This window comes from Micropterus dolomieu, linkage group LG01 (genome assembly GCF_021292245.1).
Source record: "Micropterus dolomieu isolate WLL.071019.BEF.003 ecotype Adirondacks linkage group LG01, ASM2129224v1, whole genome shotgun sequence".
Lineage (NCBI taxonomy): Eukaryota > Metazoa > Chordata > Actinopteri > Centrarchiformes > Centrarchidae > Micropterus > Micropterus dolomieu.
The window spans coordinates 15,337,769-15,364,034 of record NC_060150.1 but is presented as its reverse complement, the minus strand read 5'-3'; the positions used below and the strand labels follow the sequence as shown (position 1 = coordinate 15,364,034).

At 41.4% G+C, this 26,266-nt stretch overlaps 1 protein-coding gene across 1 annotated transcript in view; it reads right to left on the bottom strand.

Annotated features, from left to right (window-relative positions):
- LOC123976515 (receptor tyrosine-protein kinase erbB-4-like) overlaps window positions 1-26,266 on the bottom strand; it is a gene marked incomplete at its 5' end in the record, with an annotated part of 114,036 nt that overhangs the window by 68,107 nt on the left and 19,663 nt on the right. Inside the window, 11 exons of the mRNA XM_046058759.1 lie at window positions 1,630-1,723; window positions 6,603-6,735; window positions 8,219-8,424; window positions 9,678-9,768; window positions 10,669-10,742; window positions 11,724-11,850; window positions 14,201-14,314; window positions 14,985-15,126; window positions 15,953-16,071; window positions 18,146-18,211; window positions 19,649-19,783. Coding sequence (XP_045914715.1) covers window positions 1,630-1,723; window positions 6,603-6,735; window positions 8,219-8,424; window positions 9,678-9,768; window positions 10,669-10,742; window positions 11,724-11,850; window positions 14,201-14,314; window positions 14,985-15,126; window positions 15,953-16,071; window positions 18,146-18,211; window positions 19,649-19,783 — 1,301 coding nt within the window. The remainder of the gene's footprint in view (window positions 1-1,629; window positions 1,724-6,602; window positions 6,736-8,218; window positions 8,425-9,677; window positions 9,769-10,668; window positions 10,743-11,723; window positions 11,851-14,200; window positions 14,315-14,984; window positions 15,127-15,952; window positions 16,072-18,145; window positions 18,212-19,648; window positions 19,784-26,266) is intronic.

The window sequence follows — 26,266 nt, the reverse complement described above, 5'->3', positions numbered from 1 at the left end:
TGCCAGCCGCTACGCCATGTAACACTAGAATCCTGGTGTAATGCTTTACTGCACCAACACGGCTCTTCAGCATGCAAGCTATAAGAAGAAGCAAAAAGTATACAATGTATACAATTTACAATTGGTACTCTCAGTATGGATTTCATGGCAGAGGCTGTGAAGACACGTTGTCAGAGGAAGCGAGGAAGAGAAAAAAAAAGAGAGAGTAATCGAGCGAGAGACCAGACTTTAGTGTGAGCTAAAACAGCTGAGAGGATGCAGGACAGATGCTGAACTGGCCTTCTTGCTGTTGGACTAGTCAGTTATAAAGTATTAGCTGGCTTGCTATGTCTTGTGTTGGCGGTAAATGAAATTATGCAAGACAGACGCCAAGCTGGCATTCTTTGTGTGTACACAGTTGGACTAGTAAGTAATAATGCTTTGTCTCATGCTGTCACACTTGCTTGATGTTTGGCTGTCTTCGACTTGCTAGTTTTTGAAGTAATGTAATCATGACAAATGCACATGTATAGCTGTCCTTATTCACATCAGCGGTGAATTACACTCTGAAACAGTAGAAGAAAAAAACAAATGTTGCATAATGTTGCTTTTACACACAAAAGATGGGAAAATACTCAAGTAAAGGTACTTTTTGGGGGTTTTGTCTAACTGCATGTGCATATGTTTCCTTAAATTGCAGTGCTTTGAGATTTCTCACCCAATGTAGTTTTTAATACACTGGTTTGGTTGTTTCAAGGGATTTATTTAAATTAAGAAAAATGTACAATATTCCCTGGCTTAATCTTAAAAAATAAAACAGTGTAAGTTTGTGGCGCCTGGTCACGTTGCATATGTGTGCTACAGAAGTTGTTATAAAGAAGTTGTTATAGAGTACTTTTTTCTTCTCAGTTGGAATTATTTTAATAATTTTACAGGCCTGAGGAAGTAAGAAGCAATTCCCAAAGAAAAAAAAACTAGCAAAAATACATGTAGCTTTGTTTTACCAAAATAAATTTTTTCTGCTTTTCTATCACATTAATCATCCTACGACCCATGAGATTTTTCTTGCAACCTTTTCCGGGTGTCCCCTAGTATTATAATGCAAATGATGAAATGACTGTAGCAGCCTTCCATGGGAAGAATATTGGTTGAACATACTGTTTGTGTTTACAGATGCATGTTTTTTCTGTGTGCAGACACGTGTAACTCTACTGACATTTTAAAGGGAAATTCTAACATTTTAGAGGGCCGTGGTGTGATCACATCCGAGACTCTAAAAGTGACTTTACGGGAAGGTCAGAAACTAATCTCATTTTGCTGTTTTGAGTGTGTGTATGTGTGCTTGCCAAAAGCATGCCTCCTAAAGTAGCCACAGTAGTTTATCATTCCTCCCATTAACCTACCATTCACCTTTGCAAACACAGCACCTGCATCTTCTGAAATCCTGTGCGCAAGACCGATAAACTCCCACAAAATAAGTAGGAAATCCACTTTAGCATGCACAAGATATGAGACTATCTTGAACAGAAAAATGAGAGGAGTGGTTTTAATCTAAAAGCAAAAAGCCTACCCCTAGAGAGTCACTTAAATCATTGAGTGAAAAGGAAGTTGAGTATGAGGGTGTCTGAAGTGGATCCGGGTGTGCCTTACCTGGCCAAGACATGTCATGGTGTTCCCATCCATCTTTTCACACTGGCTATCGCACTCCAGGCACACGGATCCATTGGCAAATTCACGCACTTCCCTGATAGAGATGGGGAAATCGAGATAGAGGTGCATGTATTATAGATTTGAGAGCGTACCCATTTTGAAATATTGATTTAGAGCCTGCTGAGGGAGGATTTTGAAGTACGCTGTGCGCATATGAGCACAAGCTGTACATAGGAGTCTTTTGATTTCACACCAACATGTGATCCGTCATCAAGAAATCAAGGTCAAACCTTAATTTACTCATACCCATTTCCACGAGTCATCCCTGCACTGACTGCTGGAGTGCCCTCTGGTAAAGGGGCACGCTGGGCAGCGAGCTGCCCGAGACTATTTGATCAAGTTAAAGACTTAGCATGGTCAATATGTTAACAGAGAAGGCCCATGAATAATGAGCAGCTTTTTAAATCATGGGCAAACACGGGTTGATGCATGGAGGGAGCAGGGAGTGAGAGGAGAGATGGTGTGATGGAATGAGATAAGAGAAGGATGGCAGAAGAGGCCGGGGAGAGGGCAGGGACAGAAATTGGCACTGGATAGGGTGAAGTTGGAGGCACAGAGGGAGAGGATGAAATGAGAAGAAAAAAGGTTACGACAAGCAAGCATAGTAAGTAACACAAAATCCAAGTATCATTGCAGTTTGTGCATCTGGTAGTAGCTCTATCAGTGTAGTTCATGATGGTTTTGTTTTTCCACTTAGACTTCTAAAGAAATAGAGGTAAACAATAGAGCTCAATATTGGGTTTATACACCGCAATTACACCGACTGGAGCTGCACAATGCCTCAGGCCATACTGTTGAAACTTTATATGTGTATCTGTGTGTATTTGTGTGTGCGCGCATGCACCAGATCTATAAAATCCTCCCTTTGTTTGTGTCAGAATCAGCGCATTTTCTTCCCTTTTTGAAGTGCGCCGTCTCCGCTGTCAATAACAACCGCTGCCGATCAAAAACCCTTTTCACATCAGAGGGATCGATCCGCTGACGCAGAGGACAGGCATCCTCCGAGGAGCATTCACCCAGTTACTAAACAAACAAGCCCCTCTCTCACAGTGGCAAGATAATGAGAGTGACTCTCTGCGTGTGTTTTGTTTTTATTTGCGTGTGATGCTACATAGAGATCCGACAGATTCTTCCTTGTGAGCCATTTTTATGTGATCTTGCACTGAGAAATTTGGATCTCCTGCGGGTATGTGTGTTTTATGCATTTTCATGTGGTGAATATTAGATGAAAGTCTTTTGGACTTGGCGGTTCTAAAAGCTACAAAAAAGAAAAGAGACATTGTGACACTCCCCAGTTCAACTATATCACATTAAAGAGCAATAAAAGTGAAGATATAATCCCTGATTTCCCTATTGCTGAGCCTTAATGTCAGGGCTTTAAAAAAAAAAATGGTCTTAATGGTTCATCGTGTTCATAGCAGTTTGTCTCAAACATCCAAATATGCAGTATCACAGTGTCCTTTTATTAATAATGTTTTTAGTGGACTCAAAGGAAACTCCCATTGCTCTCTTTACATTTCTCCCTCGTCTTTCTTTCCCTTGTTCCGAAATAAATTAGATTTCTCTCCTGGAAGCTCTGTCCAGGGGAATCCTTTAGAAAAGGGCCCAGGCAGTGGAGAGATATCTCTTTTGTTGGTTGAGGAGGAAAAATACATGGAGGAGAATGGGCGAGAGACAAAGACTTCGGCAGCGGTGCTCTCTAGGGTCATTTCCATTCCGTCAAAGCCGTTCCTCCTGATTGGCCCCCTTCACGGCTGGAAGTGTGCACCAAGGCCCCATCGGGGGACGGCCTGATGGGGGATTAGCCCTGTTTTAGCAGGAATTTAAACAGGACTGTGTCCGCCATTCAGACCTCCAAACCTCCAGCAAAACCAGAGCATGGCCAACCCACCAGAGCAACTTCTTTTAATTAAACACTTTCAACGCCTCTTTAATCCCTCCTCCCCCAACCCCAGTGGACTCCGTCTCAGACATTTTCTTTTCCCCTCTTGCACTCCTTTGCTCCTCCTTTGTTTTATTCAACAGACGTATAAACTAAAGGGAATTACTGCCTTTCCTCATTAAGAATGGAGACATATAACAAGGCTGATCTGAGGAATCTTAAGCTTTAAAATCACCAGCCTGAAAATATATTTAATGAGCTAACACTAAATTCTGTAGAGATATACAGTCCAATACAAGAGATTTAGAACAAGTAAATATACCCTGAAAACAGTAGAACCCCATGTACAGTAACTAAACCCAAGAGTTTGGAATCAGTCATTCATTAGACTGTAAGATACAGCTGAAACAGATAGCAATATGAAAACTGTATACATGTGTTGTAAATGTCTAGCTCTAGCAGACGTAGGGTTAGGGTAAAACTAAATTGTACCCTTTACAATGTACATTTCATTGTTTTTGTATCTGTAGTATAATATAGGCAAGGGTCATATTATAAAGAAATCAATATTCTCCTCTACAGACATTTTCCCATGGCTTGTAATGACAAAACATCCTGGCCCAGCACTTTGCACTTTTTCTTTAATAGTTTTTTGGGGAGTCACTACGTAGATTTTTTGGGAAATTTTGAAACTTGTTCAACTTTTAACTACTCCCTTTTCTTGCATTGCAGGTGACTCTTGTGATACCCGTTATCCCCCAGTCCCCGGCAATGAGTAGGTGGCAAACTCTTCTCACAGTGCACCACATTCAGTTATCCCTTTGAAATTTGTTAAATGTTGATAGGAACAAATATTTATCTCACTCAAAAATGGTGGACATTGACCAGACAAGTTCATACTGATAAAAGTAGCAGACAAAACCCAGCTGTCTGTTTTGAAGCATGGTCTGTTGTATTTATTTTTTTATTTTTTTATTGTGTTGTAAAATGAGAAACTGCTGAAACAGTCTCTCTCTGTCTGCACTACATTAGGGTGATGTTATATTTAGACATGCAGCAGCCACCACTCCTAAATCCAGAGATAAAGTTTACAATTTTATCACTGGTAACAGTTATTGCACCAAACACCGTATCCAGTGTAAAAAAACAAAGAAGACATGTCCTTTCTTTTTGATATATACTGTTTTTATTTCCATATTTCTGTATCGTATCAGTATTGGATTAGAACTTGGTGCTACTAAATCTACTTGAATTTAGTGTTTTCACTGTGCTCAAGTAATCCAGTGTTCCTTATTTGTCTATTAAAGTCTATGATGAAAGTGGACTCAATGGCAATATATCAGTTCTATTCTATGGTTAAGTGTCTGAAATCGTATTTCAAGATTCTTTATTATAAGGTATGAGTACGGGAAATATATTGTAATATTTACCAATACAGGTAAGAAAGACCCCCCATGAACTGTTGGTTTTGCCTGTTTTGGGGGGGGGTCCAAGCCTTAACTAGGGGGGTCAGACCCCCCCCCATCCCCCCCATAATTCGAGCCATGATTTAAAGCCTCCTCTGACTCTCTTGTATCACACGGTTTCTTTGTTTTCTGTTTTTTCCTTCTTCTTTTTATGTCCTATTGTAACCACACACATTGCAAACGGGGTTTATTTTATTCATGTACTCTCTAGATTTAAATAAAGGGTACAAGCATACAAACGCCAACTACAGCACACAGCATAATGTTGAACTAACATTTAGTCAGTTGATTTTGTAATCAAGTTTTGTATTGACTTGAGTGACGCAGAAAGCATACAGTGGTAACCAGGGGGAAAAACCCAGGTTATCCAAGGTTTCAATCTCAAAGGACCCTTTATCTGCCAAAGATTTTGCTTGCCACTTGGCATTTGGTGACTTCGTTCAGCAGGCAAACATTTAGGTCATGGACATTTTGATTCCACAGCTCAGGCCAGTGACACAGAACCCTCTTGAATGCTACTTACAATGCATCATAGTAGCTGACTGTATTTACAGTAAAGCAAAAAAGTGTGCCTCAGCAGCTCCCTGCCACACGCCTCTTCCTCACCAGTCTTCTTCAAAGCCTCCACTGTGAGCTGTTTTTCCCCAGCAACTTCAAAAGCTTCCCTCCCACAAAGGGTCCCGGGAAAGGACCAGCAACAAGTCAACGTGACCGAGGGCTGCTCGCTCTCATACGCCCTCTCTCACAAACATACGTGTACTCTCTCCTCTTCCCCCGGGGAAAACACAAGCTTGACATCACTGCTTGCAAGAAAGGCATATTTATCTTGAGGCAGACGCTGCCGGTGCAGTCTTATTTTAGATGGATGCTTTCAAGTGTTCTGATTCACAACATCTCGCTCATTCAAGAGTAGCACAAAAGGCTGGACACTACATCTACAAAGAAGTGTTTCTCCCCAGGTGAGCAGGCAGTGATCTTTGTGATGTGCCTCTTGGCAGCATAAAGCCAAGAATGTAATTACTCACACAAAAATCAGAACATCAGTGGACTGTGAGAACACTCTAAGGGCCTTTGTCGCAAATATCAGTCATGTCCCACCTCAGAGCAGTACACACTCAGCCCAAATGGGCGATTTGTAATAATATATGATACTTCAACAATATACTCAAATGAATTTGGGACAATGTAAGTAACACAGAGTAAAATGCTCCTTTAACTGTTCACTGTTCAGTGTGAAATTCCTTATTGGTTCATCTCATTACATTCTTTCCAATCTGCAATTAGACTCCCCTCCTCCAGAGCCCTTGAGAATGTTTTGACTTCATTCTCATGCTTCAAAGCTGTTTAAATTGATTCTGCTTGTCGTGTATGGCTGTCGGGGGGAATTAATACTGTCTTCTGAAACCATAACGATCTGACATTCAGGTAAATGCTCATTTTAAAGATTTGTGTCAGACCAGCTCAAACATACTACTGGACACTTGTGAAACTTTCACCCAGATTAAATCAAAAGGAGGATCATATTTTATTTGAAACAAAAAAGACTTTGCGGATGGATTACTCACCCATCAAAGAGGTTGCAGGACTCAACACAGGTGCGGCCCCGTCTGAAATATCGGCAGGAAAGACACTGGTCAGGCCCGGGGCCCCAGCACCCGTCGTCTGAACACATCCGATCGCACACCATTCGCTGCTGAGCTGTGGAGACACAGGAGGTGAATAAATTAATATAAAAAGTAAATGAGCAAATACACATACACACACACCCATGCACACATGGTTTAAGGAATATACACACCCACACACATAATGCAATTCAAGCATACTGGAAACATTATGCAGTGTATAAATTGCTCTGAATTGACCAATAAAATATAAGAAAAAAGGGAAATGTATCCATTAATGGTTTATTATGAACTATTTCATGTAGAGTTTGGAAGTGTGTCCTGTTATGTGAGTGTGTCTGTTCTGTAGTCATACCTAGGAGATAAGCGAATTGTTGTGTGCATCTCCCTGCGTGTATGTGCATGTTTTTGCATGTTTGTGTGTGAGTATGTGTGTGAGTATGTGTGTGTTGGTCTAGCCGAGGGCTGCCCAGCTGTGGGAGCAAACATTGGTATTCCCCACACCTCCACCCATCAAAGGCGGCCCCAACCAGAACCCTAAGCCCTTTCCCCTAGACGGACCACAACAATCGATGCTGTTCATTGGACTTCGGAGTGTCCTCCATCCGGTGAGTGACATCCAAGTCCCGGGTGGGGGCAGAGCCCTTTGTCAACAGCCAAACACTCAATGGTAGACAGGGGGATTGAGCCTAATGAAGAGGCCCCATCAATCGATCTCTAACACAGCACACTCATTAATTGGCTAATGATATCAACCGTAGCCCGGCAGGGCCATGAAAAACTACAGTGGTCCATGTCTTTGTTTTCTAGTTATCTCTGTCATTCTAACAGCATGCTGCCAAAATGTAACAAACATTACAATCAAGAATATAGAAGATAAAATGGCTACTTAAGATAACAACATTTGAAATTATTTACAATAACACTAATATCACTATCGTGATATTTTTTCCTACTATCATACCTTGCCCTGTCTGTCAGACTTTTCCATGCTCTCTTTAAACAACAGTATGTGGTCAGTTTACATCATCTGCTGCCAAAGCCACATGTAGACTATTCATCACTCCATCAGGTGTCCACTTCCCTGTGGCTAGCAGTGGGCTTCATCTACCTCTGTGCATGATGCAGTAGACACTGAATAAGCTGAATAAGGACTTTCATAGCTGAGGAGCCAGAGACACCCATGACACAGCCGCCTCAGAAACGGGCATTTCAGTGTGTAAGGCCGGGGCGGAGCTGGATTTGCAGAGATGCAGGTGAGTCTGTAAGTTTGGAATTAATTAGAGGGCTACTCGAAAAGAAAATTGGAGAACAGGAGATCTTAATGGGTGTGTGTGTATCAGCATATTGGCAGTTAAGGCATTTCCCTGCATAGTTTGCAGGTGCATCAACATGACTCACAACATGACCTTATCATAACTATATAAAAAGTCCCATTTAAAAACACTGCTTAAACATCCAAAGATGTTAAAATAAAGCTTAAACTCCTATTCTACCCCCATAATTGCAGGTTTTTGCAAATGGTGAAACATTTAAACTCCACCACGACAACTTACAGCATTCCTTCGGATCTCGGTTGTTGCGGATGAGGACTTTCTGGCTCGTGGTCCTGAAGAGAGACGTCCAGTTGACAGTGTTGTAGAAACACAGGAGGCTGTTGTTGAAAATGTAGACATTCCCGGCGCTGATCTCGTCCAGCGACTGGAACTGAAGTGAGGAGATCCAACGCTGCTTCAAGATCAACAGGGAAATACCGCTTCCACTGCATGAACGGAGAAAGAGAAAGAAGGGAGGAAGACAAATTAGCAGAAATCAAATCAGATTGGAGTATTTAAGAGCAACAATGAGTACACCGGGAAAGGGAAGAAGACCGACAGGAGAAGATAAAAAACAGAAAGTAGGAAGAAAATAGAAAAAGGATGGGAGAAGGAACAAGAATTGAAAAGAGAGAATGAGACAAGATTAAAAAAGATAACAGAGAGGTGTAGAAAGTAATGGAGATAAAGGGAGAAAAAAATTATGAGACAGAAATGTGAGAAAGACAGCAAAAAAGGCAGCAAAGTAGGATGGCAGAGGAAAGATAACAGCCAGAAGACAGAAGGAGAACATGAGGAGAAAGAAGCAGACAAAGAGAGAGATGATGAGAGAAGAACAGAAGAACACGACGGGAGAAGTAAAAAGTAAAAAGCAGGAAAAACTGAGGAGAAAGAAAAGAAATACAGCACAAAGTAAGAGATGAGTAAGATGCAGAAGGAAGATGCTCCAGCTCTGAGTGAAACATTGCTGAGCTACAGGTTCATAACTGGTGTCTGGAAAACGCCGAATCTCCTTTGCCAGCGAACACAGAACCTGTTATCACAACAGGGCTAATTAACGCTGTGTGACAGCAGCGCTTCAAAAAGCCTCTCAGCAGAACAACACAGGCTGGCGGCTCATTAGCTCCATAAGTAGCCATCCAAATACAGGAAAACAGCAAGAAAGAGAGAAAGAGATAACAATGTTTCTGAACAAAGTCAGCTTATAATATGAGCATGTCATCAGCAAATATGTGAAATTGAATTGCATGTAATGTAATCTGAGTTCAAACATGTAAAATGTGATGTGGGACTGCTCTAAAATGACTACCTACCTTCAGTGCTCCCTCAGAAGCACTGACCCCAAATATCAAATATCAGAGGTCATATAACTTTATTCTGTGTTTATAATCTTTAGACCTTTTTTGTCTTTGGCTTTTTCTCAGCCATCTCTCCCTCTTCACTGTGCCTAGATTCTAACATGTTCGAATGTCCCGGTGTAGAACTCTCTCTCCCACTGCCCCCTGCCTCTCCATCACTCCTGTGCACGAGCACTAACACCACATGTTGCTGACTGGCTGGACCAATGTTGTGTGGCAAGGTCCACAGCACTTTCTTTGTTTTCCATTTACAGAGCCAGGGCTATGTAGGGAAACCAGACTTTTCTTTCAGAGTACACACAGAACTGTCTGAAGAGCGATAAAGTATCATTAAGACTTACCTGTAAAGAGATCTACCTCCAATAGTGGCCAGGTTCGAAAAAACACTGAGATCTGTCATGTTCTCAGGCCAAGACTGGATGTTGAGGTAACCTAAAGAGACAAAACAGAAGAACAAGTACAAATCAATAAACTTATTTCAAGTGATTCTCATTTAGATTTTAAACAGTGCATAAGTATATTTTTTCAGTAAAATTGATGAAAGGGAGATAAAGGAAAAGGGAAAAGGATTTGTCTACTTAAGCATGAGAATCATTAGCAAGGAAATAAAAAGAAACCTTTTTTGTATTCAAATTAGATACAGCACTGCAATTTTTTGGTCATGGAGTTGCACTCCCCTGTGAAGTTCAAGCAAAAACCCATTCTTTGTAGGAAATGTGTTCGGAGAAGACAATATACGCTAATTAAAAGAATGGATTTAATATTCTGCACAATCTGTCGAGTTGCACTTGCCTTTAATGACAGATTATATCAAATCAGGATCTGTGGAAATGACATTAAAGGGATAGAGCAGGAAATGGCTGGGATAGAATGGCCATCGCTCTTTCTTATTGCTTGGGTTTTCATTATGAAAATGCAGTTTCACTCCATTAGCTGTTTGGCTCAACTGCAAGTCACAGTTTAATATGACAAAAGGGTTTGTATACAAGGTATTGCTCATCCCTTAAGGCCTCTAATAGTTAATGAATAAATACACTCACAAGCGTACGCACACACACACACACACACACACACACACACACACACACACACACACACAGAGCAGCACATACTGTAAGCACGTGTTACTATCAGACAAACACACACATAATAACATAATATCCACCAGAGCACATTTAAGAGTTCCCCAACAAAAATCAGCTTTCAACTATTCTCTTAAAGCGTTCTTTTACTACCACACAATCCACACACATACACACACACAAACACTACATAATAATATTGTTTTGCTCAGTCAGTTTTATCAAGGTGACTCCAACGAGGCAGACTTACCTGTGATCTCTTTCACGGTGCGGAACACGTTCAGACGCTCTGGGTCCAAAGGTCCAATACCATGATACATGTCCCTAAAGATAAAAACACAAAGTAGAGACACACACAAAACAGAATATTCCTAAACTGTTGACGGTATGACCTCATTTATAAAAAAAGCCCTGAAGGTAAAAACACTGTGAACCTAAAGGCACCATTGATAAAAAATGTGTTCTTCATACCAAACTCACAGCGCTCTTTTACCCTAGCGTGCTGTGTGATGTTCATAGTTCCATATCATTCTATTCTCAGAGCTTCAAGGTACTTTGGCAGTGTTTTTGATTGGAGAGAGTACATTGCTCATTTACCTTCACATTTCAGTCTCTCTGACACAATGGGATATGAATAGAGAACTGTTTGTTTACTTACATCCAGTTAGTTTTCCATTGATTTTGAAGAATAATAGTAGACAAACAAAGATAGTGACTAGCTGATGAACATGGGGGTATAATCATTTTTGTGGATGTATTGAAGAGCAAATGTTTGCTAACATCCATCCATCCATCGTTAACCACTTATCCTGTGTACAAGGTCATGGGGGGGCTGGAGCCTATCCCAGCTGACATTGGGCGAAAGGCGGGGTACACCCTGGACAGGTCGCCAGTCCATCGCAGGGCCACACGAAGACAGACAACCACTCACACTCACATTTACACCCAAGGACAATTTAGAGACACCATTTGCTAACATACTGTGGCCAAATAAACCCCAAACGTCTAGACGTCCAACTGTGGATAGATTTTAAATGTCTTTTGATCTGCAAATCGCCACCTCAGTGTTAACTTCCATGTGCATTTGGGTTAGTTTAACAATGAATTTCCCTACTTTTGCAAGTGGCTCCTGCTTGACCCTGCAGATATCTGTAAATTGAGCTAAGCTAAGCTAACATCACCAGTCAACATACCTTGAAACGTCCACAAAGACATTAGGTGTCCATAAGTTTATCTGACATATACAGTAAGAACAAAAAACAATCTCTGAAAGCACTGTGTTTGAGGTTTCAAGCTGCCACTTACCCTTTAATGCCAGTAATGAGGAAGATGAGGTTGCCGTTGATTTTGGTGCAGTTGACAAATTTATCAATATTGCTGGCATCGACTGTTTGAGCTGTCTGCAGGCTGCCCGTCCCTATGCCATCACACACTGGCGGAATAATGCAAAACACACATGTACTATTTAAAATAATGAACTTTTAAGTAGATTTTTGTATGAATATATGAATATAGTATATCCTAAGTGTCCTTGTATCGCAGAGACCTCATCTTGAGAAACCTAGCTAGAAAATTAGCTATTTGTCGCTTTAATTCTTTATTCTCTTTTTTTGAAAATATACCCCTTCTTTTGGTGCACAGTCAAGGCCATGGCCCGTCTCCATGCATTGGAATTCTTTTGATGAAAGCACGGACCAATCCAAAGCCAATTCCTCCCTATAATGAATTCATTACATCTGCATTAATTACACTTGCGCTCTAGTGTGAGCCAAGTATTTCTGACAGAGGCGGAGGGGATGATGAATAAGGCTTACATTAAGCGGTGTAACCAGTTTTTGATAGTGATTTATACGAGCCAATTCCATATCTGAAATGTTAATTTGTTATCATTTCCCCCAGTTCCTTGGGCTATCCCTCATTAACCCCTTCCCGCTGCGTGACGATGTAATCAAGAGATTAGCCAATCAATGGATGCCACAGCCCATACATGGAGCCCGAAGGAAAACACTATTGTCTTCCCTCCAAAGCGAAAGGGCAGATCATTTACCTTTGTGAGAACAATTTTGATGAAGCGGCTAACCCTTTGTACTGAACTTAAGTAATGCTGTTTAATTTCACATTAGACATTTTAGGCGTTCAGCTGACACCCTCACACACAAAATTAGTTGTAATTACTGAGTAGGTAAGAGCAGTTTCTCGTTATGGGACCATTTCATGTTAATTAACATGTCGACTGTTGTGGGGATCAAACATGTGACCTTCGTTTATGCCATATTTATCCTCTAATATGTGATGAGCATGCAGTGGATGTTCACAGCAGTAATATGAGAAGGGGGTGATTTGTAGATATGTAGCATAGTTCAACTCTTTAAATAAACACATATATACACATATGACATGCATAAAGAATAATCTGTATTAAGTCATAACTGCATGTGTTTGAAAACAACAACACAGAATGTTATGAGAATTCTTAGTCTAGTAATAATCAAGCATAAAGTTTACTGTATGTATTTTATGATGGAACCTGTAGGCAGGGGAGGAATGAGAGTTCACTGTTCATGCTATAGGGTTGATACAAAAGTGGGTATTGCTTGGCCTTAAACATTAAAGAAGGTGTTGATATTGTTTGGGGTGCGTCAGAATAAGTAAACCACCTATAAGCGTATTTAGTGGAATATGAAAAGCTAACTCCCGTAAAAATAAATTACATTTCCTATAAAGCTTTTAAAGTCATTCTTGTGGGCTACTGTTGATCCAGTATCATGACTGTTAGCATAAAGCTATTAGATTAAATTGGTTTTTAACTGCATAAGCTCTTGCACATACAGTAAATGCAGTGCAGTAGGCCAGGAAGTTGGGAAGCAGGGGAAATGTATACTACACAAAAAACCTGAGTTTCATCTCATTTAGTATAACTTCCACATTACACAACTGAAACACGACATGAATGCTCTACTGGCCTTGCACTTTCTTCTCTATGTAATATCCTTCTGACATTGCACTCAGGATGTAGTGTAAAAATCTGTCTGTTGTCAGTGCAGTTTCTCTGCATTAAGACAAATTTGACAATCTCACAAGGCAACGGTCACCCGTTATGAGTGATGCAGCCCCTTCCTGGGCCAGCGGGCAATAAAATACATCGCCATTCCTAGTTTCATCAAAACTGGACCAGTGATGGCTGTTAAGAGTCACTCAAAGTGTCAAATGTTGACACATACTTAAAGTGCAACCATCAGACCAAAAGATATATCAACACCAAAACAATGACACTTCACTTTCTCAAGTTTTACCCTACGTCGCACCAGTAATGTTTGTTACACGCAAGTTAAAACATTTGACCTTTAATTCTAGTGTATCTATTATTTAGTGTGACTGGATGAAGACCGTTAACTGCTTCAGCCACCACAGCAGCTTTGACTGAAAATGACTTTGGGACGGATGGGTCACTAATTGGCTAACATGTTGACAATGTGAAGCTGAATAAATTAAATTAATTTAAATGGAAATTCAGTCTGATTATTAGGCTAGGTTACATCCAGTTTGGCTAAACATTTGGCCTATTTTGTTCCCTAAAAATTTGCTGGATATAAAGTAACCAACGGTGGTCCCTAGTACCCCAGATTTGACAAATGTAACTGTTCAGAACATGGAGCAGAGAATGTAAAAATAAACCTGAGATATGACACTAAAACAAAGCTCAGGCTAATGTATGGTCCATTTTCTTATTCTGCATAGGGCAAATTAAGGAGTAGTATTCTTGACGACATTCCTTTGTTTACCTTTGGGACAGATGTCCGTGCAGGGGATGCACATCTTGATGCGGTTCTCCTCCACTTCCATCTTGTTGCTGGGACACGCTCTGACACAGGAGCTGTGGTCCACCACAAAATTATCTGACAGCAACACAAAAAGAATGTTAGTGTTAGATGTTTTGTGGTAGAGATGCCGTGACGATCAGTGGTAGTAAGTACAAATATGAGTAGCCTTTACTCTTAGAACAATTTTTTAGAAGGACCCTGCTAATGGTGATAAATTGATTGTATTTTGATCACGTTTGTATAATGATCAAAACTAATGGTCTAGGGTTATATTACTCAGGAAAAGTAATGAATCAAATTTGTACTTGGTTGTAGCAATGGAAAAATGTGACTGGTGGATGCTCATTTGATGATCAGTGGAACTTGAATGTGCAATCTGTTGATGTGGCTTGACTTTTAATGCATGCTCGTTGGATTACTGCTGCACTCTGACTCCACATCCGTTGAGAGAAAGAACTGACATTGGCTTTCTATTCAGCAGCCAGAAGCTGAAACAGATGGCGTAGCAACTAGTTGATTGAGATCCTCAATTTATTTATGTTTGAGTAATCTATCTCGACTGGAAATTCTTGTCTGGAGTCTTGTTTTTAATGATAGATAGGGGATGAATGCCTTTTAAATTGACACAAGGTCACATACCATAAAACTTAATAACAATGAGCATCTATGTTTGAGCAGTGTAATGTTCCAGTATTGTTGTTGGATGTGCATGCAGAAAATCACAATTTGCTTGAAGCAGACTTACGTGGACATTTCTTGACACAAAAGGCTCCATAGGTGTACTTGGCTCTGGGGTTGTGCTCTAACTGAAAAGATGTCGGGTTGTACACAAACGGCTGAGGGCACTGGGTCACACATGCTCCGCTGTCGTTGAAATTGGTGCAAGCCTGCAGAAAGCACATAACCACAGTCAGTTGAAGGCAGAGGATGGCAGCCAGACTTCCCACGTAAGTGCATGGAGTAAAACATAGCGAGTTAAGACGAGGGGGGGTGTGTGATTTTGCCACATAAGTCTCTGTGAGCTAAGGGGAATTACAGCAGCATTTCATTTTTACGTCGGACCGCGACATGCGGATCATGCAGCCGTCCCTTGTCTCTTTAGATGCCAAATGGGAGAAAAATTGGAGCCATTGATTCACAGCCATGATGTAAATGGTGAAATGTTTTCCCATAAACCTCTTAAGTGTTTTGTCGTCTGTGTCCACAGGCTGAAGCGGCAGTAATTGAATTGGATGAGACTTCCTGTGAATTACAACTACAATATCATCTCTGTCAGTGTGCACGCGTTCCGTCGTGCACGAGTTTGCGACATAGAAAGAACTGCAGGGAATAAAATGGATACTAATTGCGACACTGAATCACCAATTTGTTCTTTGAAGAGCGCCACTGCGTCAGATATTCACAGCCCCGTAAAATGACAATCAATTTATCATCCGGTAAACAAAGTGTATCATTTTCCGGTGGGGAGGATGACAGATGTTGCACAAAAGATGTGGACCCATGGAATGGAAGATGATGAGGGGGGATGAGGTTAGAGGTGTTCAACTGCTTTTTTGTTCAGGAATAAGAGAGAAAGGAAGCAAAAGTGAAAAATAAAAGATAAAAAATGAAAGAAAGTTAAGAAAGAGAAGGAGGGTGCAATAAGGAGGGTGACAGTGTGTGTGTGTGTGTGTGCGTGTGCGTGTGTGTGTGTGTGTGTACAATCTGACATACGAAACAGTCGGTGTCCTTGGGGCCCGAGCAGCCGCCGGCACACTCGCGATGGCAGCAGTCACTGACGTAAGGCCCGAAGCATCGACCGTCACACTGCTCTGCACACACCGTCTTTGTCACTGCCCAGGAAGTGAAAAGAGAGAATTTTAAAGGCCTGACACACACATACACGCACATTCACACTCGTAAAAAAAGATAATACCACCTCCCTCAACCTTCCGCTCACGTTATAGTTGCACATAAACATCGTCTGATATGGAATTCAGGCAGAAACAAACTAGGGGCTTCAGCAACCTTAAGGTTGGACAAGTGGGTTTGTAACCACAAGGTCACTTGCTTGAATGCCCAGACAGAGTATAAAATCATGGTGCACTGTCTCTCAACAACTGTTCTGGAGGTGCCCCTGAGCGAGCCTCTTATCCTCCAGCTTCAGCTCAGTGAATAGCAGCTGAAAACTGCGGTTGTGCTTGGCTGTTTCCAGGTACCAATCTGAAGTGGGACGTTTCTGGAGTCAGCTCACTTGTTTTCCACTAGATAAATAAAGTTATAAAAAAAAAGTAAAGGACCTCACTGATTCACTGTCTGTGTTTATACAATGGGCATTTTCAGCCAAGAGGACCGACTGGCCAAAGACATCTTCCAACTGTGCTGATAATTCCCAGAAAGCCTGGCTTTATTTACTGCTATGCCAACTATCGCGGTAGCCAGGGAAATATGTACTGCTTTTCCTGCATTTTACTGGAAAACGACTTTACAGATAGCTGTATTAGTCAGTATTATTAGTATAGTACAAATACTTGGATGTGGCTCGTACCTATTGAATAAAAGTTGCCCCAATACTTGTGCTAAAGAACAGCCTCCCACACATTATTGGTACAGTAGGAGACATACCAGCCAGCGAGTCAGCAGGAGCTTGAAACTGAGGCATTATAAATTGCTTTGCTCACTCTGCTGTGTTGGGAACATAATGATGCAGTAGTGAAAAACACAACAACACCCTGTAGTCTATTAGTGAAAAACAAGCCGGTGTTAAATTATACAGTTAACAAAAATTTTGCTAGCTACCCTCCTTACTTTTGGAGATAAGTAAAACTTTATTTATACAGCACCTTTTATAACACAGGTTAGGTTAGTGGCAAAAAGTGCTGCCCATTAAATTTGAAGCATAAACATAAAAGCGCAAAGCTCATGCAAGAGAAAAACATTAAAAGTCATAGACATATACATTTTTTTATTTATAATTTTTTGTTATGTTGTTCATGGACAACTCCTTTCTCCACAGCAACATAAAATACTGTAACACACTGAAGAACTTTTTTGGCTTTTGAGCTCAATAAATGAAAAAGCTAAAAACAGATGTGTAGCCAAGTGCTCACACAGCCGCAAAATAATCTGTGTCTGATCAGATTATAGAAGATTATAGATTAGTTTAAAGCAGACTGTACAATACCTTCAATTTCTCCCACAATTCAGTAAACACAGTGGGTCACTCTGCCTTAAAGTAATTACTGATTTAACAGAATTTCATGAGCCTGGATGTCAATGTAGAGTTATAGTGTTTCAGAGGCTTCTCCACTCATTGTCATATTATATAAATTATTTTATATAAGTTTAACATTTTGGGAAATACATGTATCCTTTTTTCTGAAAGGGACTTGGAAGTATTGATATCAACCTTGCATTTTTGTTAGAATACGGCGCTTGATAAGGGAAGGGGGCAGTAAGCCTGAGCTTGGCTTTGTATAAAGTAAAAATACCCATCAACAATACCTCTACCACTAGCATGTTTTTTTAATAAGACTGATATCAGCCTCATGTCTGTATGAGTACAGAGCTGGAGTCAGAATATAGTCAGCCTAGCTTAACATAAGGACCAGCGTCAGAGGGACACATCTAGCTAGGGTCTGTTCAAAGACAGAAAAAAACCCTACCAACACCTCTATAACTTAGAAATAACCACTTTGTATCTTGTTTGTTAATCCCCCCAAAGCTAGGCAAACCACACAGTTGTGTACTTAACACAGATTGATCATTTCACTCCTGTTGATGCTATATATGTAGCCTATACTTGAATAAGCATATTTCCCATAATGTTGAACTATTCCTGTAAGTAATTGTAATGTCCTATCAGTCACACCCTAGTTAGCAGGTGTGTGGCTTTCCAGGGTAATTGTAGGGGTATGTATCACTCACAGGTTTGACACTGGTCTTCCTGATGGCCCCAGCAGCGTCCATTGCATGAGCGATGACAGCGTCTGCCTGCAGAACACACACACACATAAACACACACACCCACACCCACACACAGGAACTGTGCATCAGAAAACTCCTCAGAAACCTTCAGATGCAGTTTAGACACAAACCGTCTTCAAGATACAGCCCCCCTCACGCACCAAATGCCTAATCGTCCACTCACGGACACCCGTAAAACTTCCCCGACTAGTGACAGTGACAGGTCTGTCGAATCTCCTCTGCTCATCTGACAATAGACCCAGAGTCACTGTGGCGCCTTGTGGCCTGTAGAGAATGTAAGCATGAAAGACAGGCTTCTACTCCCTTCCGTCAAGCACTCGCACAGGCAAAGTGGGACCTGACAGAGCACCCACAGCCTTCATCTGCCAGCGACCCATCATCAAGACTTAATTGACTATGGGTTAATTACAGAGTAAGTGGAATAGTGCAGCAGATTGTCACCCGGCCCCTTCAACCACTCCCACTGTGGGGTTGTTAATGTTAAATAGTAACTACAGCTTGGCAAAGGGCCCCGATTTGGCAACCTCAACTCCCACACGCTCTCTTGTCATTTTTTGGCCCACCTCCTCTGTTCTTTGTTGCTTTTCATCCTCCTCCTCCTCCTCTGTCAGTGCCATCTAATCAACAAAATAGCAATGTTTTACACATATTGTACTTAAAAGTGTCCTCTCAAACCTTTATTTCAGAGTAACGGGCTTTGCACAATGTCTATCTCCCAAGTCAACACTATGCAGATTATGTTCTGCTCAGTCTGCAAGCAAAGAAAGGTCATCATGCCTTTTCATCAAAGAAACTCTCGACATTTCCCCCATTGTCTATGTCTTTGCTCACTATTTGGCGCCTCAGCTGTCCCTATTGTTCACCCTGACATGTTTTGATAGTGAGGGAGCAAAGAAACTTCTATGCTGTCCCTGTCTCTCCCTTAAAATGAACAAGACGCTCATCCATAAATGTGCAGAAAAGTTTGAGAGAGCCTGTCTTTAACAGCCAGTTCTTCTGACACAGAATGTCCGCCGGATAGCGACGCCTGTTATGTCCAAAGCAGAGGGAGATGAGGGACTGCGGGGACCACGGAGGGGGGAGGGGCCACCAGGGGAAGTGGGCAGCTTCAAACCAGCTGTCAGATTCACTGAGATTTAAAAAGAGCACAGCAGACAGCAGCTCCATGGGCCTTGCTGCAGAGCCGCTACTATACCACTACAATGGAAAGGTTCACACATTGATCTAACACTATGTGATTTTGCTTCCAAATGACCGCCAGGCAAACAGAATGAAAAAAAAAGGGAGAGGGCATGACTGCTGCTGTTGAGGGGAGTGTGTCTGTGTGCGCATGTGTGTACTTACAGTATGTTGCCATGTGGTTTGCCTCCACACCTTAAATAAAATTTGATTTTCATCCAAAGTTACTGGTTGCACTGGTTTCCACCCACATGTAGTACTCACATCCGAGGTTGCTGTTGTTGGATGGCACCACCAGCAGTTCAGCCTGGGGGTTCTTGATAATGTCACGCCAATGGATGGTGTCCGCATGGCAGAGGAATTTGTTCTGGTCGACATAAACACCCCCATTCAGTATCTCTGTGCGGGGAGAAAAAAAAGACGGAAAAAGAGAGAAATGAGCAAATAGCCATGGATATATAGTCCATGTACATGATGGCAGAAAATCAATACTTCAAGGTTAACTCAAACCCTTTGTCTCAAAGTACCGCGCTGCATAAGGTGTTCCCTGAAGTGCATCTGAGCATGAAGATAAATGTTATTGACAAATGCACACAGTAATTCAATGCCAGGTACAAAGATGATCATGTTTCATAAAGAACTAGTCTACAAAAAGTATTTAAATGGATTTTACTATGTAAACAAAACAGCCTTGCTTCTAAAAGAACTCAAAACTGTACGCCAGTGTAATTTTCTAATTATGCATCGAGAATTAAATAATTTCATTTAGCTTGCGAGTTAGAGAGTTTGAATGTCACTGGAAGACACCAGATATTTGCTGTGTTGATTAAAACTCAAACAGTGCAGTGGAACGGATTTTTAGCGTTTCTGAAATCCTCATTGACGGATACTGTTCATGAAATAAGCATTTAGTAAATGAAGACTGGTGTGAAGTTTCTTTCAGAGGGAATCATGCTATAGGTAAAGAGTAGAGAGGGTTTTGATGTATTTAAATCTTGCACCTCACTTTTTTTGTAAAAAAGAAAAGCATTTTGGAATGTGTTAAATTTTTTATTGCTGCACTATTATCTTCAGTGGCTTGCTCTTGGCTCACAACAGGCCCAAATCATCAGTCTGACTCAGAGAAAATAAGGGATCACAGCTCTCTTGACCTACTCCACATCCCTCTATCAAAGTGAGAGCCGGCACACCAAAGACAAAGGCGGGCTCCTCATCCAGCCTTCGCTTAATAGCAAAAATATGTTTCTTTTCAAGGACCAGTGCCCTTAACAGATGCCTGCGCATGGAGTATGATAATAAATTCTAATCCCTCTCCCTGTTACTAATCCAGGTTTTGGATATGGACACAGAATGAAATGATGCTGCAGTAATCCCCCCTCCCAAGTTGTGACCCGTGGCAGAAGAGAAACAACAGCCCCCATCAGTGTCTCTTTCTCTCCGGGACACTGGCTGACTATATGATTTAACCTAGTTGAGGGATTTAGATACAATCACCTTGCATCGCCTTCTCCTTGAATATGAAGTACTGCCAGATTCCATGAAAGTACTTGTCACAATAAATTAAATTTAATATAAGAAAGTTACAATTTGGTCCAGATCAGTGCTGGATTAGCTGAAGGTAAAGCAGGGTATTATCTCCCCAGGCAGATTATTAACAGTGTATGAGTTATGCGGACGACTCAGCAGCTGAGAAGCACACGCAGGAAGCTAATCATTACCATCCGACACCCTGATTAAGGAAGTGGGCCTTGGTAGAGACGGGGACATTTATTCAAAGCCCTCTTAGAGGTGACATGGCGCTCCGTCTGCCCGCTGAATGGCCTACAGCCGCGGCTTCATGTAATCATGTTCCCGTCACAATGGACGATTTATCAGGGGGTGTTCTACATTCATGGGTGGTGGGTGAAAAAAAAAAAGGAACAGGCTGTGCTTTATTCAAATAACATGCGGACCGCACTGTCAGCATGCTTTGAAGTAATTTAAAAATACTAATGAAATAAGCAGCCATCCATTACACAAGTGACATCCCAGATTCGACAGATTTCTGACATACCAATATACTATAGTTATCTACAGGGCATGTGTCCGTATGTGCATCACCTTTAACCCACCTCTAGATTATAATCCTTCGCCTCACCTTGACACAATACTGGGCACCATTATAAAGTGCCACTTCATGCCTCAAAAGATCCTCCGACAGACAACAGTTTTATTCAGACATATACACAAGCTAAGTCACGTTTTATACTGTGTACAGGAAAAAAAACAACAACTTAAAACACACAAGGGGTCAAGACCACAAGTTTACATACTCACTATCATGGTTTTGATGTTTTGTGGTGTATTTCCTGCTTTACTTTCTTCTCTTGTCTGTTGAATTCACTTTCTTTCTTTGTGTTTTCTCGCTCTGTGTATTAGGTTACATTTTTCCTCATGTCATAAATTCATTCTGTGTTTCCTGTTACTTTGTTACTCACCTCTCCTCTAGTTTCTGATCACTATACTTCCTGCCTGTTGAGTGTTTCCTGCCAGTATTATTGTTGTCTCCGCACTGATTTGTTGTACCTGTCCCTCGTTATCCTCACCCCTCTACTGTATTTAGTTGGTCTGTTTCCCTCATTCTGTGCCAGTTAGTCTTTGTCTATGGAGCTTAGGTTCCAGCCCTTTCCTAGTGGTCTCCCCAGTGTTTTGTTGGATTTATTCTTTGTTTGTCTTTGGACCTTGCCTGGACTTAGGATTTTGATTCTTACCTGCTCCCTTCTGGATTTGTTTGCCCGTTCTAGACTGTTTTCCCACTTTTGATCTCTGCCTGCCACATCACATTGTAAGCATTTGTCTAGTCCCTTTTCGGATTGCTTGCTTTCTACCTGACTGCTAACTTGTGTACTGAACACTGTTTTGGCAAGTTAAGACTTTGCTTCAGAGTTGAGTTTGAGTCCATGTTCCTGTGGTTTCACCAGCATTTACACTCAGTCTCACAAGCCAGGAATTCATTTAATTTCATTCACTGTAGTCTGGACAGTCTTTTCAACATTTGATAAGAGCTCTCTGCTCAGCAATTACTTGACTGGAGGAATGCACCACTAGCTGGACATGTCATTTGTCTTGGGTTTTCTGAATAATGCCTGACTTACGTGCTGTCTAAAATTTTTTAGCAAGACTGAGGATTTATAGATTTGCCAGGGTAAAACCCGGAAACACAACTGAAGTTTTGTTCAACACTTGGAAAGAAACTTTATTGGTTCAACATTGTGGAATGAATGTGGTCTAAATACAACTGACTGGGTTTGAGGGACACATAAAAGCTCTCACTATCACCTAAAACACGGAAAAATTGGATCTTGGTGTAGTTATAAAGACATGCTTGCACTGAAACTCCTATCACCATTTAAAGTGTAACAAATATCTCCTTCTTGTCAAGCTCAGCGGTCTGGAGAAGCTGAAGAACAACAAGACTATCAAAAAATAATGCTGCATTCCATTTACCTCAGAAGTCGGCGCTCAGGATTCAGGTCATATCTGGCCAATTTTAGCAGCACCAGTTGATAAACAACACATTACGCGATATTTCACACATAACAGGATCATAGCAACATACCTTTAGGCAACGGTAAGATAGTATTTTGTATGCGACTTAAATTGGACACAAAAGAGACAAAAGTGCTAATAAAACTTTAATACCACAGCTTTTACTACAGTCAATACTCTTTGCAGCGATCTTGCTTTCTGAACTCGGGGTCCTCTGAATTCGACTGATTTGACAAACAGAAACTCTGACATCAGGGGCCATTCTATTTGTCACTTTGAAAAAAACGCACAAAACGAGTTCCCGAGTACAATTGGAACGCACTATTAGTCTACAGCCATGCCAGCGGCTCTGTGATTCTGTAGGTAAAGCAGGTAGCAGGTATTATGTTTGCCACCTTCACCATCTTAGTTTAAAAACTACAGCTGAGGCTGATGGGTGTGCCATTAGTTTTGCAAGTATTCGGTCATAAACCAAAGAATTGGATATATTCAGATTTTAACCTCCTGATGGCGGAAGATCAAAATTCAGGGATCAACAAGGTCATTACAATTCACCCTGAGGGGAACATGGACTTCTTGAACCAAACAAATTTCATGGCAAGCCATCCAATAGTTGCCAGACACTTCACTCTAAACCAAAAATGTAGAAGGGAATCCATCGTTTAGATGTCGAGAAATTTTAATAATTAAAATGTATTTATGTGAAAACTTTGACATGCTGCTGGCGCTTGGTGAAAAGTCAGAGATCACCAAAGTTATGAGGATTCATCCTCTGGGCAACATGGATACGTGTACCAAATTGTACAATAGTTGCACAGACATTTAAGTCTGGACCACAGTGATGGACTGTGAACAGGCCGACATTGCCAATCCCAGAGCCACACCATAGTGTGTTTAAAAAAAATGGTTACGAAAATACTCATAGCCAACTGAGTAAAATCCATTATCAAGATGTTTTTAAATCAGGATTTCTCAAAATCTCAATCTGGTCCAGCTGTTGTCCGGCTGGGTGACATTTGTGTATAAGGGGCACCAGGTAGGTAAGTAGCAATCATAAGACATTTGCCAAGTCAAAGTTAAACTTTCAAATAAAAATGCAAAGATTTTTCTCTACATTTTTGAAGTAATCATTTCTACATTTGAAGCCTTGAAAATCAATTTTGCTATTTTATGGGGAGCCGTCTATCTGTTCAACCTGTCCAGGACTGTCCCAAACGCTCTTTTAAGTGTCTGTGTCCAGATCCCCCCTGCTCGCCGCAAGACAAATTGCCACCCATGCTGTCCATCCAGGCAAGGGCACTAACTCTTCCGGCGGGATGACAAGCCTGGATTGGGTGGTCATTCATTACTGTGCGACAGTCCTGCGTCGCCGCCCCCCACCCCTCTTTCCTGCTCCTTTCCAGCAACCCCCTCCCTTCCCACCTCCACGCTTCGATCTTTGCATCAGGACGGGAGATCTACAGCCATCCGCCACTACACTGCCCCCCTCCCAGTGCCTTCACCCTCCACGATGCTGTGAATTACGAGGTAGTCATAAAAGCTATTGTCCTGCATCAGAGCAAAGGGGGGAGATGGTGGAGGGGTGAGAGATAGAGAGGGCAGTAGGAGAGGGAGGGAACAAAGATATAAGGAGAGACCGACGTGAGGGAAAGAGACAAGATGTTATTGCTAAGGCTAACAAAATTAATTACTATAAAAAAATGTATTAACCTCCAAACCTTTTATATAAGCAGACACAGAATTCTACCAGTACGGATCTGTAATGCGGATCTAATGTGGTAGTGATTTGTTCATAAAAGTTTTTTGAGTTGCGGCTCCAAAAAGTGTTCACAGTGGTCAGAGTGTTTGCTATTTATGAAACTAATGTCTAGATGTTCCCGCACTTGCAAAATTGTAGCTAGATCCTCGTTGCTTCTTTTAATTCCTGCACTACAGATGGCTGCTTGACTGAAAAGTATACTTTGATAGACTTTGTAGCCTTTAAAATCGACTGATATCACACAAATGAAAGCTCCCATCCTCCATTTTGATAGTCTGCAAATTTGACTAAAGCAGCCAGTTCCGCCGGGTGCTTTGCTGGGTGACATAGTTCCCAGCGATGCCGTTTTGTGCGTGTATGCGGCTGCTGAGGGCTCCCCTGCCATATGCTCAGGTCATGTCAGTTCAAGACTCTCTGGTGGAGCGTTTTGCTACATCTCTCTTGGCCGTGAAACAAAGTGTCTTGCTGCGATGGTGAGAGAAAAACAAGATCTCACCAAGCAAAAGTTTCATGTGGAATCAGTGATTGGATTTGATGTGGAACTGTGCAGTGGCATATGAGGTGATCATTGGAGGGGAAGATGATTGGGAGAACTTTATCATATAAAACTGAATAAATCTATGAATGAATGAATGGCTTTATTTAATGGCACCACTCATTAAAATGCATTTTCTGCCATCATGCAGTCCTATAAATCTCACAATTTTGACTTGGTCCAACGTCACATACAGTGAGGAAAATAAGTATTTGAACACCCTGCTATTTTGCAAGTTCTCCCACTTAGAAATCATGGAGGGGTCTGAAATTGTCATCGTAGGTGCATGTCCACAGTGAGAGACATAATCTAAAAAAAAAATCCAGAAATCACAATGTATGATTTTTTAAAATATTTATTTGTATGATACAGCTGTAAATAAGTATTTACAGTTGCCAGACACCTGTCTATCAGCTAGAATTCTGACTCTCAAAGACCTGTTAGTCTGCCTTCAAAATGTCCACCTCCACTCCATTTATTATCCTAAATTAGATGCACCTGTTTGAGGTCATTAGCTGCATAAAGACACCTGTCCACCCCATACAATCAGTAAGAATCCAACTACTAACATGGCCAAGACCAAAGAGCTGTCCAAAGACATTAGAGACAAAATTGTACACCTCCACAAGGCTGGAAAGGGCTACGGGGAAATTGCCAAGCAGCTTGGTGAAAAAAGGTCCACTGTTGGAGCAATCATTAGAAAATGGAAGAAACTAAACATGACTGTCAATCTCCCACGGACTGGGGCTCCATGCAAGATCTCACCTCGTGGGGTCTCAATGATCCTAAGAAAGGTGAGAAATCAGCCCAGAACTACACGGGAGGAGCTGGTCAATGACCTGAAAAGAGCTGGGACCACCGTTTCCAAGGTTACTGTTGGTAATACACTAAGACGTCATGGTTTGAAATCACGCATGGCACGGAAGGTTCCCCTGCTTAAACCAGCACATGTCAAGGCCCGTCTTAAGTTTGCCAGTGACCATTTGGATGATCCAGAGGAGTCATGGGAGAAAGTCATGTGGTCAGATGAGACCAAAATAGAACTTTTTGGTCATAATTC